At 45.1% G+C, this 13,101-nt stretch overlaps 1 protein-coding gene across 18 annotated transcripts in view; it reads right to left on the reverse strand.

Annotated features, from left to right (window-relative positions):
* SVIL (supervillin) overlaps positions 1-13,101 on the reverse strand; it is a 256,109-nt gene that overhangs the window by 29,528 nt on the left and 213,480 nt on the right. For all 18 annotated transcript variants that reach the window (XM_070800945.1, XM_070800947.1, XM_070800944.1 and 15 more), the window contains 4 exons: positions 8,265-8,412; positions 3,895-3,984; positions 3,723-3,809; positions 2,279-2,456 (listed from right to left, as the gene is read on the reverse strand). In XM_070800945.1, the coding sequence (XP_070657046.1) occupies positions 2,279-2,456; positions 3,723-3,809; positions 3,895-3,984; positions 8,265-8,412 (503 nt within the window). The remainder of the gene's footprint in view (positions 1-2,278; positions 2,457-3,722; positions 3,810-3,894; positions 3,985-8,264; positions 8,413-13,101) is intronic.

The following is a 13,101-nucleotide window of genomic DNA, read 5'->3' on the forward strand; positions in this document are numbered from 1 at the left end:
GCGCTGATGGGTGGAAGTCCTTCCCTGATATCATCACCGCCCCCGACCCTGCCCCCTACACAGCATCCTGATCACTTCCTGTTGGAAAAGAACCGCCTTTCCTTCTCTGGGCTCTCTAGCAAGCCCTCGGAGACTAGTCAGTCACTGCTTCTCAATTTAACCCTCCTTCCTGCAGACTCAGCTTCCTCTCCATGCCAGTTTTGCAGTTTCCTCCCCCAATTCTCCCATCACTATTCTCCTCCCAACCCACTGCCCCTCTTTGGAAAATAAGCACTATTTTGAAGAGTATATAGAAATAAAAAGAGGCCCCCAAACTATGACCCTGTCTCTCTCTCTCTCTCACACACACACAACTCTCTGGGGCCAAACACCAGACCATGAAGATGGGGGTACACTCTGTCCCAGAGTTCCCAGCAGACTAGCTGCTTTTAACATCCAAGTGCATGGATCTCTGTCCCCGGAGGTCCTCTTTCATACGTAACATTATCATGTGTGTATGTGTTCAACACGACATATCAATGTTCAAATTGTATGTAACAATTTAAACAATGACATTTGGATGAGGAGGAGATTGAGAAATGGTCCGATAACCATGTATGAAAATAATACCCAGAATATTAAAGGTGGGGAGTGGCAAATTGTTCATTTTCTTAAGACAGCCAATTGAAAACAAAAAAACTGAACACATTGAAAAATGCAGAATGGGTATCAGGAACAGCTTAAGGAAACATTTATGATGACCTTGCAGAATTCTGGAAGAGACAGGCTCTCTCACAAATTGGTGGGAAGCAGATAAATGTGGTGGATGGCTGTGGGGTAAGCCCACCCAGCACGCTCTCCCTGCTTCTGGTAGGTGGTCCTGGATTTGCCTTTGTGGGGACTGCCTCCCTCCACGCCCCACCCTCTATCCCAGCTCTGGAGCTGGCGGAGGGGGGGTGGTATCCAGAGACCACCACTAGCCTATCAGCATCTTCCATCCCCTTGGCTGCAATGATGGCTGCAGGGCTGCATGCAGATCTGGGAAAATCAAGCCAGAGCTCCTCCTAGGACTGCTGGGCAGGGTGGCTGCCTGAACGGGAGTGGCCACACAGCTGGGCTATAAATCTGGAGTAAGGGGTGACCATCTAATGTGGTGACAGCCTGAGAGGGAAGGACAGAGGGAAGCTGGCATGAGAGAGACCTTATTCTGAGCCCCCCGAACCTGAGGTCACACCTGCAACTTCTCAAGGAGTGAACCTGTAAATCCCTCCACATTTCTCTTCTGCTGAAGTTGGTTGGATTTGCCTTTCTTCGCAGCACTTGAGATCCAAGGAATTCTAACACCATGAACACTTTTCTTTAGTGGTGTAGCCAAATTTCTGTGTGAAGAGGGACCTGAGACAGCACTGATAAAACCCTCGGATCTATTGATCTTATCACTGGTGGCAAATTTCATTGATTTTCTAGTTAGCTGTATTCATCGGAGCCTGGGTGATCCAAATAGTTTTCAAAGTTGAGTAAGAATTCGACACATCAAATGAAAGAAGGCATAAAAATGTTGGTTAACCAGTGTTCATGAAGTCTGAAAGCAATAGTCGAGTGACGTGAAAAACCCATCACGTGGACCAGGCACGTGGTGTGGATGCAAGGCTTTCTGGCAGAGGACGTCTGTCCTGGGCATGCAAGCTCCATCTACTCCAGTGTCTAGTTCTAGAGAATAGTGATTTTGAGACAAGCTGGGACCTGGGACTTGAGAACTTTTGCTGCAGTGATGACAGCTGGACAAGTATCTCCTCCAGCAACAAAATACGAAGACACTATAAGGGACTAAAAATAACTTCATGCGTGTGTAACTGGGGCAAATTATGAACAAAAAGATACAAAAAGACCGAAAAAACCCAACTGCCACATCTGAAGAGCTGGGAGCAAAACCTGGGCACTGCACATGCCTCCTGCACTCAACACCACCAAAGGGGTGGGTAAACCACCTAAGCCACCCACCCTCCTGGTTTGAACCCTGGACATACCCCTTCCCTTACCCCATACAAGGAACATGCTCACCCCACCTCGGGGAGCCAGCAAGGGCACCTGTCACTTGTTCTTCCTTCCTCCTGCTGCAGCAGGGGCCCCAATAAAGCCTTGCCTGCATTTTCTGTCTGGCCTCAGATTAATTTCTATTGATTGGGAAAGGCCAAGGACCCTGGTCAGTGTCAGTCTGGCTATTCTATTGCAGAAGGTGATAACGGTGAGAGAATAAAGTGCTATTCAGAGGCCGGTGATGGGAATTGAAATAACTTACTTGGGGGCATAAGGATCAAAAATGACATCGAAATCCTCGTCCAGCTCTACGGGGCTTCTCGGTAGAGAGGAGTCCACGCTGCGGTAAAACTTGGCAAAGGTTTCATCATCGTCCGGCTTCATCACCTCTTTCACCGATTTCCCAGTGACAGTGAGGACTGTTTCTTGCATCCCACCAACTATCAACAAACAAGCAAATCAATGACCCGAGATGTGTGTAAAAAACATGACTTCAACTCTGCTTCACTTGGTTAAACATTATTTTCTTCCCGCTAAGGCCAGGAGTGGAGCAAACGCGACAGCGCTCCCAGATTCCGCAGACGCTTCTCGGGCATTGGCTGTCTTCTCAGGAAAGGACTGAACAAAACCTGCGCTGGGAGTGGTAGGAGATGGAGGCTGAAGCCACTGACAATTTCTGAACCTGTTCTTTATGCTCTTGGAGACAGAACTAGCCTCAGCTTTGTTCTAGATCAAGGTTTGGTAAAATCTTTTTCTGCAAAGGGCCATGTAGTAGATATTATAGGCTTTGCATGGGAGGCTATTTGACTTGCGTTGCAACTTGCATGAAGCTGTGGCTATAGCACAAAATTAACTATTACCAATAAGCTAACAGATGGGCATGACTATGTTCCAATAAAACTTTATTTACAAATACAGGTGGGGAGCTGGATTAGTCTGCTGGCCTCTGGGTTAGATACCTGTTACACACAGGTAATAAACTGAATTGTTTGTATTCTTTGCCTTGCCAGCTTGGTTATTATATGACACTTTTATATTTTTAAAGTGGTTGTTTGTATTATTTTCAACCTATAGGGGTCATTGTCAATAGTAGGTGCTTAGTAACAGACAAGTTTTAAGTACTGGACATTTTTCTTAAGAGATGAGGCTACTTCTGCATGTTATTCTTTAATTTTATATACTTCATAGTCTTTTGTATTGAAATCTTTATTTATTCACTAGAATTTTCTTCTGGAAACTATTTGTGACAATCAGATATAATAGCAGCTGCTACCTTATTGGAAAATGACATATACAATCAGACCATGTTGATTTCATGTCATAATCTACTTTCACGGTTAAAAGCAAAAGTACTGAGTGTACAATCCTGACTGGATGACATCCCAAGAGTTTAGATCCAGGCACAAATGTGCTATTGGGAGCCACCTACTGAGTACATTATCTAGTGAATCAGAGCTTAGTAATCTAATCAGTGTTGACCAATAAATTAACTTTTAAATTATAACATGAGATAATGCTCAAAGTACGCAATGGTTGAGTCATAATAGAAGACAATTTAGCTGAGGAGAAAAAGCAAACCATGTTGGGATTCAGAGATTCTGCAAGTGGGGTAGGTATTTTTAGATTTTCTGAGCTACCCACTGAAACTTGAGCCACACCAGCCACACACACGTGAACCACAGCTTCTCTGTGGCTCCTGGCATTACCTTTGTTATTCAGCCTTCTTAGGAAGGTTTCCAGCCTGTCCAGCTTGAGGTCCGACTCTAACTGCATGTCTGGTCTGGCTTCGATATCTGGGCAAGGAGGAAACACAGTGAGAGAAGCACTGAGGGCTCTTCTGACCGCAGACCCCTTCCACGGCAGGGCCTCACGACTCACCTTCCAGGGGTCTGGAAACTGGTGTAGTGCCCCTTGCTTTGCTGGAAACAGGGGATGCTACCGGGGTGATGGCAGTGGGGGACGCCAGACCTGCAGGAAAAACAAAGGAGCAACTGAGCATCTCAGGATCACTTCTGGAAATTCCCAGGACCCCAAGGGAGCACCAGGAGCCCCAACAGAGACCTAACAGTTTACAGAATTTACAGACAGACATGGGACACGCACACTTACAGGAAAACTGCCCACACAGACAAGGTTTTATTGTTTCTAAGGCCTGCAGTAGCTGCCAGTCTGCCATTCCACACTGAACAATGAAGACACATCCCTAACATGCAGATGGGATAAGAGAGTGCAGGTGGCGATCGGAATGTCCTTGAAGAAAGAGAATATTGACTTCTGAAGGCCTTTCAGGCACTGGAGGTAGCTGAAGAGAACGCATACAGTTGTTCCCTTGGTATCTACAAGGGACTGGTCCCAGGACCTCCTGTGGGTACCAACATCCACGTGGATGCTCAAGTACTTAATATTAAATGGCATATTGGCATATAATCTACACACATCCTCCCATATCCTCTAAATCATCTCTACATGACTCCTAATACCGAAGAAGATGTAAATGCTTTGTAAAGAGTTGTTGTAGAAAATTTAAGTTTTGCTTTTCTGGAATTTTATAGAATTAAAAAAAATTTTTTTGGGATTGTGGTTGGTTGGATTTGTGGCTGCAGAACTCAAGAAGGTGGACGGCCGGTTGTTTCTGTAACATCTCTCCAGAGGAAACAGAGACCCGGTTTGTCACGCTGGCCAGCGAGTTCCCCAGCCCTGGAGTCATCTTCCTGGCTGAGGGGACGTGGGGACAGTCTGACCTTTGGGGGCATCATCAGAGTGTGATCTACTGGGCAATTACCCAGAGAGTGCTAGGCTTTGTAAGAAAGACACAAGGGTAACAGTTTACACAGGTATGGATGTTGGAAAGTCATACTGGTCTTGGGTGTGGCTGGGAGCTAGGGACATGCTTTCACCTGCATCTTTCGAGGAGCTGGATGGGGACTCTCTAAGCAGAGAAATGATAAGAGACACATAGAAATGGAAGACAAACATTCCAGCATGAAGACGGCATCTTAGTAGACCAGAAAACTGAATAAAGACATAGATGAGTATTTTTTCCTAAACTTAGAAGGGATTTGCAAGGGGGGCAGGACGGGTAATTGGTACACATACAAAGAACAAAATGAGATGTTAACATTCTCTGTATCCATTGTATTAAAAGTGAAACCGTTAGGTGACATTGCTACGTTATTGCATCCGAGAGACCACATCTGAGAACCACATCCCGAGAATGTGTACAGGACAAAAAACCAAATGAATGGATCTGCTCCTCCCTTGTGTGAGTTGGAGAGGAAGATGTTTGTTACACCATAAAACTTGGAAGGAAAAATACTGAAATGCAGTTTACAACTGAAATTTTAGGTGACATTTCAGAAGCTTCTCTGGTAGCTCAGACGGTTAAAGAGTCTGCCTGTAATGCAGGAGAACCACTGGGTTGGGAAGATCCCCTGGAGAAGGGAATGGCTACCCACTCCAATATTCTTGCCTGGGGAATCCCATGGACAGAGGAGCCTAGTGGGCTGCAGTTCATGGGGCTGCAAAGAGTTAGACACAACTGAGCGACTAACACTTTCCAGAAGTACTTCTCAACATGTACATATAGTTCCTTACTGATGTCAATAACATTAAAAAAAAAAATCTTTAATTACAAGATCTGCAAAGAGTTTATATCTGAGTGAAAGTCAATTTTCTTGAAAGATATTAAAAATAAGTAAAATTTGGTATCAAAGGCTGAGACAGTAGCTCATTACCTGCTAAAATGATGTGTAAAAGACATGGGGACATAACATTAGCACAGAGGTTATTCACTGTGAAGCCAATAAACAGGCTTGCCACCAGCCCTTTGTCCAGTTAGGGTGCCCCCTGCTGCCCATTCAGGCACCTGTACCCATGAGCTCTTAAAGGTGCACCCGCTCTTTCCAGCTAGAGACAGGGCTTGTCTGTGATGGGGGCAGGCATATAGATTTAAGTTTCACACTGTTAAATCACTCCCCATAGCTCCTTTCAATGAATTCTATGGACAATAACCAGTCACCTGTTCTCTTCAAGAACATTTTACATCTTTTAAAAATAGTATTTATTTAATTTCTTGGCTGTACTGCACAGCATGTAGGATCTTAGTTCCCTGACCAGCAGTCAAGCCCGTGCCCCTCTCCTCCGCATTGGAAGCACAGAGTCCTAACCACTGAACTACCAGGGAAGTCCCTCAGCTCTCTCTTCTTCAAAGGCATACCCTGAATATCTTCCTTCCAGGAGAAATCTAGAATACCACAGAAACCTATGGAGTACTCACTGATCTGTGGACTCTACGAATACAAAACGGGGGACAGCCCTAATGAGGTGAGGGGAGAAAACAGCTCCTGGGGGGAGAGAATGAAAATCAGGCTACAGAGGCCTCTTGGCCACTCATTGCTACACTGTCATCTGATGAGACAGGAAGTCTTGGTGGCTGCAGTGTGGGGACAATTTCATTCTTTGACAAGTGTAGTGAATTGGATGTTCCACCTCTGCAAATCCAAAAGAGCCAATGACTCAGTGAAACACACGGCTGTGCAGGTGATAACAAACACCAGAAAAGCAGGCCGCTGATTTTTCATTAGATTGAAAGTACAACAAAATTATTTCTCGAGCAGAGTCATAAAGCACCTGTTAAATAAAGGTCCCTGATTTATTCAAGAACACGTGAAAGGAAACTCATCCTCTAAGGGAGGAGGAATGTCCCTGATTCTGTTTTCCATAACTGCCTAGGATCAAGGCTACTTCCTCTGATGTCCCCATGGACAGGGACAGTGGTATCCGGGAGTAAGGACCAGGCTTCAAATACATTATGATTTTTAAGATGAAAGACAAAAAATGAAACCCAAGTAAAAGGTCATCATGATAAAAGTCCAGGCTAGAAGCTGGAAGCTCTGAGCTACAGCTCAAGTTCTCATTGTGGGCCTGAAGAATCTGCTTTTGTTAACATAGGGATGGGGGTCATGCAAAGGAGATAGTTCTGTGACTTGATGAAAAAAATCCTCAAATGCCACCTCATTCTGAGAGTAAATTACCTTGTTATCCTTTGATAATTCCAAGACTGTTATTGTTTAATCGCTAAGTCATGTCTGACTCTTTTGTGACTCCATGGACTGTAGCCCCTCAGGCTCCTCTGTCCATGGGATTTCCCAGGCAAGAATACCGGAGTGGGTTGCCATTTCCTTCTCCAGGGGATCTTCCCAACCCAGGGACTGAACCTGTGTCTCCTGCATTGGCAGGCGGATTCTTTACCACTGAGCCATCAGGGCTTCCCTAAATTCAAATATTAGTTAAGAATAAATTTGTTAGAAAGGATTCTTCCACCAATATTTGGGTTAATCTCAGTTCAAGAGTTTCCTCTCCCTCCCTTCCTTCCTTCTGCAAATACTTATCCTGAGCCTACAATGATGTAGGCTCCACCTACAACTGAGGATCCTGAAAGGTATTGAGAAAAGCAAACTGCAAACCTACGAAGCAGATGACAATATAAGTTAATTCTACTGATCGAGAAAACCTTCATCACTAAATTGAGAAATTTACTCAAACAATAGCTTAGAAAATGAAGGTATGTGCATGCACGTGACAAAGGGACGCCAGATTTTAACCATTTCCAACAGGCTGTGGAGCTCCAGAGCTTTCTGACTGGTTCGTCAGTTTTACAAATCTTTGGATTCCCACTGAAAATCAGTTTCAAGAGCTCAGCTGCAGAGAAATGACCTGTCTTAAGGGAAACCTCACTTTCCTGGAAATGGATACATCTTTTAGACATCCAATAAAACATCTCTGGAAACAGGGCTTTGTAGCCAGGGAACTCTGGGTTGATGGAAAGAGACCTGGGAATTACCCTAAAAGGAAGACGACGAACTTCTGCACTGAGAAAGGCTTATTTGAGTGAACTGATTGCCAGATGGCAAGAAAATGGAAATAATTTCCAAGCAATTACAGGAAAGGACTAAAAGTTTGATAGCAGATCTGCAAAACTGCTTTGATGCCTGGGCATTTCCAAATGACTGTTCTGAAATGTGACTAACTGAATCATGCGTCACGTTGAAGACGATGCCGTCATAGGAAGATTTTCAGTTGGAGTGGCTCACAAAATATGTACACAGCTTCAGTTAAGAGTGAAAACCAGAAAAGACCAAGGCTTGGTTTTTTAAAGTGAGCTATCTACGCCACCCTCCCCTCCGTGGGTGATGGAGCTCACACACAGGTCCACACTCACACTCACACACACACACACACACTCTGACCTCGCTTCACCATCCTGCCGGCCACAGTAAACTGGGTAGAGTCGTTGGCTGCTCCTTTGCCCCTGGTCTTCCAGGCGTCCTCTCTCACGGTGATGAGATGCTTTCTCTCTTCAATAGTCATCTGGCTCTCTCGACTTTCTGTGACCCGCTGTTTGCAGCGTGTACCAGGGAGAAAACAGGAGAGGAAGTCACAGAGGCATGAACGTTAGCATGAGCATTTCATGAGCTGGAAAGCAAAGAGGAGTCCTGCACTGCCCCTAATGTCCACAGCTGTTCTACCTGAAATAGGTCTGGCTTCCTTATTCCAGCTTGGGTTACAGATCACCACCACCAACCCTGGAACTTCAGGTTAGAACTTGGTTTTTCACTTCTTTGCTTGGAACACCAGAATATCAAAATGATGCTTTGTAAAAAGAAACAGGAAGAGAGAGACCGTCTTCCTGCCATGAATCTTACAGTTTTCAAGTTGCTCTGTTTCACTTATCTAAACTCAGTTGACTAGGAATCTTTGTTCATCATGCTCAAAGAACACAGTTTGTTGAGAAAATCTTACCTACCAAAGATTTTTATCTACATGCTGCTGCTGCTAAGTCACTTCAGTCGTGTCCGACTCTGTGCGACCCCATAGACGGCAGCCCACCAGGCTCCTCTGTCCCTGGGATTCTCCAAGCAAGAATACTGGAGTGGGTTGCCATTTCCTTCTCCAATGCATGAAAGTGAAAAGTGAAAATGAAGTCTCTCAGTTGTCCCCGCCTCTTAGCGACACCAAGGACTGTAGCCTACCAGGCTCCTCCGTCCATGGGATTTTCCAGGCAAGTCAACCATAAAGTAGAGAAAGCTGATTAGGAGGAAGGTGAGTTATTAGGAGGTTTTCTGGAACTCACGTGCTTTTTCCTACAGCAACTATTTTATATGGGCAGTTAGGCAACCAAAGCAAGCCCACAAAGATGGCTTTTAAGTCACAGAATATCTGACATTGAGGCTGAGCTGTGCTATAGACATAACCTACATGTATAATAACATTTCTACATAGAAAAGGCTTACAAATGTTTCTCATTGGGGTTTTGGAGACAGTTGCTTCTTTAGTGTCTAAGCCCTTGGTGACATTATTTAGTCTTATTTGGTCTAAAAGGCAGAAGCTGGAGGATTCTCGAGGGAGACTGAGGAGGACGGGGATGGGCAGGAAGGAGGTGGAGGCGTGGCCTGAGGAGATGAGCGGCTGTTCGCAGGCTGACAACTGGGGAAGGTCCTCCAGTGTTGGCCCGAGAGTTTCTGTTCCCTCCTCCTTTGCCCATCCCTCCTTTCATGACAAAATCTCTTTGGGGTTGGGGGCAGGGCACCAGGCAGGGAGTGGGGGACAGTGGGTGGGAGGGGTCGGGGAGGTCAGGAGGGAAGCTGCCATGGGAGCCAATGTTAAGGAAAGAAAAGCATTGCCAAAGAGCAGAAAGCACTTCTGCCTCCAGGTCCTTCCTAGGAAAGGGGTCCTAAGGATAGTGATGACGCTGGTTTGTGCTTGCGCTTTAACCACAGTATCTTCTGAGGTCCGAGGAGGCCCTTTCTGGTGGAGCATCTGCTTTCAAACCACAGGTGAGCTCTCCTTACTACTATGTGGTCTCCCCAAGCTCCTCTTCCCATGTACGGAGTTCTTTCTTAGATAAGAAGTCAACATAGATCATAATGATCCTCAGGTTTTCCACAGACACAGTGGGAGGATCAAGGAGCCCTGAGGGGGAAATTCATCCCTGGGGACTTGGTGATGCTTTTATTCTCCACTGCTGTCCATCCCACGATGGCAAATTAGCATCCCTTAACTGACCAATAGGAAACACCTCCAGATTCACTCAGGAAGATGACAGAGGTCAGCACCCTTACTCTCTTTAAGGCTCTGGGAGGACGGAGAGTTGCAGGGTAATGGGGCGGGGGTGGGGGTGGGGGCGCGGGGAGGCTCTCCTTCCTTTCCAGCCACATAAAAACCAAGTCTGCACTGGTAAGATTCAGCTTAAGCCATGGACATGGATTTTTCCATCACTGTACCTATACATCTTCCTTTCACAGAACTCTCCTACAGAGCAGTCACAGTCAGGACTGATTTTGAGATCACTGGCAATTAAACTAGGCTAAAAACCATCTCCTAAAGAGACATGGTGACTAAATGCAACATATGATCCTGCTTGGATCTTTGATGGGATGGAGTAGGGGCTAAAACGGGTATTATTTGGGAGAAAATGAACACAGTTGGGATATAGTCTATGGATTAGATAAACAATGTATCAATATAAAATTTCCTCCTCTTGAGGTTATGGGAGTGTGCTACAGTCTAAGGCTCTGTGTCCCCTGCTCCCCACCAGTTCACATAGTGAAACCTAATCTGGAAAACTCAGCAGTGGCCACAGGACTGGAAAAGCTCAGTTTGCATTCCAATCCCAAAGAAAGGCAATGCCAAAGAATGCTCAAACTACCGCACAATTGCACTCATCTCACACGCTAGTAAAGTAATGCTCAAAATTCTCCAAGCCAGGCTTCAGCAATATGTGAACCATGAACTTCCTAATGTTCAAGCTGGTTTTAGAAAAGGAAGAGGAACCAGAGATCAAATTGCCAACATCTGCTGGATCATGGAAAAAGCGAGAGAGTTCCAGAAAAACATCTATTTCTGCTTTATTGACTATGCCAAAGCCTTTGACTGTGTGGATCACAATAAACTGTGGAAAATTCTGAAAGAGACGGGAATACCAGACCACCGGATCTGCCTCTTGAGAAATCTGTATGCCGGTCAGGAAGCAACAGTTAGAACTGGACATGGAACAACAGAATGGTTCCAAATAGGAAAAGGAGTACGTCAAGGCTGTATATTGTCACCCTGCTTATTTAACTTCTATGCAGAGTACATCATGAGAAACGCTGGACTGGAAGAAACACAAGCTGGAATCAAGATTGCTGGGAGAAATATCAATAACCTCAGATATGCAGATGACACCACCCTTATGGCAGAAAGTGAAGAGGAACTCAAAAGCCTCCTGATGAAAGTGAAAGTGGAGAGTGAAAAAGTTGGCTTAAAGCTCAACTTTCAGAAAACGAAGATCATGGCATCTGGTCCCATCACTTCATGGGAAATAGATGGGGAAACAGTGAAAACAGTGTCAGACTTTATTTTTCTGGGCTCCAAAATCACTGCAGATGGTGACTGCAGCCATGAAATTAAAAGATGCTAACTCCTTGGAAGGAAAGTTATGACCAACCTAGATAACATGTTGAAAAGCAGAGACATTACTTTGCCAACAAAGGTCCGTCTAGTCAAGGCTGTGGTTTTTCCTGTGGTCATGTATGGATGTGAGAGTTGGACTGTGAAGAAGGCTGAGCACCAAAGAATTGATGCTTTTGAACTGTGGTGTTGGAGAAGACTCTTGAGAGTCCCTTGGACTGCAAGGAGATCCAACCAGTCCATTCTGAAGGAGATCAGCCCTGGTGTTCTTTGGAAGGAATGATGCTAAAGCTGAAACTCCAGTACTTGGGCCACCTCATGCGAAGAGTTGACTCATTGGAAAAGGCTCTGATGCTGGGAGGGATTGGGGGCAGCAGGAGAAGGGGACGACAGAGGATGAGATGGCTGGATGGCATCGCTGACTCGATGGACGTGAGTCTGAGTGAACTCCGGGAGTTGGTGATGGACAGGGAGGCCTGGCATGCTGCGATTCATGGGGTCGCAAAGAGTCGGACACGACTGAGCAACTGATCTGATCTGAATCCCTAATATGATACTTTAGGAGGTGGGGTTTGGGAGGTGATTAGGCCATGAGGCTAGAGCCCTCAAGAATGCGATTAGTGCCCTGATAAAAGGGGCCCCAGAGAGCTCCCTCACCCCTTCAGCTGCACAAGGACACGGTGAGCAGACAGGGCTCTAAGAACTGGGAGGTGGACCCCACCAGACTCTGACTCTGCCAGCACCCTGATCTTGGAATTCTTACCCTCTAGAACTGAGAGGATTACATTTCTTTTGTTTATAAGTTACCTAGTTTATGGTGTTCTGTTACAACAGCCCAATCAATCAATCAATCATTCAAACCAGGAGAAAAAAGTGAAGGTGAACGATGGCAGCGGGGATGGGGGATTAGGGGGGTGGGGGAGGGAACAAATGCCAGCAATCGGTGGGTCTGTTCAAGGGTATATGAGAGTATCCTGGCTATTATGACAACATTTCTGTAAGTTAAATTTTTATCAAAATAAAAAATTATCAAACATATTAAAAACCCCTTTCCTTAACTTTCCTACTCATGATTGGTAAGATGACCCTGGTTCCAAGTAATTCTCTGAGTCGCATGCCCTCATAAACTAGATGAACTTACTAGGAAAACCTCATCAAATTTTGAAAAAGAAGATAAGTTTTTTTGAAAAATTAAGTTTCAGGAGTGAATTTTAATCAAAACTATGATACTTGCCTTAAAATAGTTTTAAAAATATATAAAATGCCAAGAAAGTTTTCTTTTCCAAACACCCAGACTTTACCATTTATATGGTGAACTCAGTAGAATCTCCCAAGTCCTGGGTGTGGTGGGAGGGGTGGTTAATGACTCAGAAAAACAGTGTCCCCAAATCAGCAATTCCGTTTTGGATTCTCCTGCAGCTCCTGGAAGAAGGTGATGGATGTGGGCCCTGGGATACACAGATATTCCAGGATTTAAAGTGTCCAGAAGTTTGCCAAATCTATGTTAGGAAGCACGCTTTTAATGTGCCTCTAGATGATGTTACTAAACATAAGTTTTTGCTTCTCTAGAAGTTTCACCTTAATTTTGCCACTTAGTTGGGTTACTCAAAAGCCCCCTAATTCCCCTTATCTGAC

The sequence above is a fragment of the Bos indicus genome, chromosome 13 (genome assembly GCF_029378745.1).
Source record: "Bos indicus isolate NIAB-ARS_2022 breed Sahiwal x Tharparkar chromosome 13, NIAB-ARS_B.indTharparkar_mat_pri_1.0, whole genome shotgun sequence".
In the NCBI taxonomy this organism is placed as follows: Eukaryota; Metazoa; Chordata; class Mammalia; order Artiodactyla; family Bovidae; genus Bos; species Bos indicus.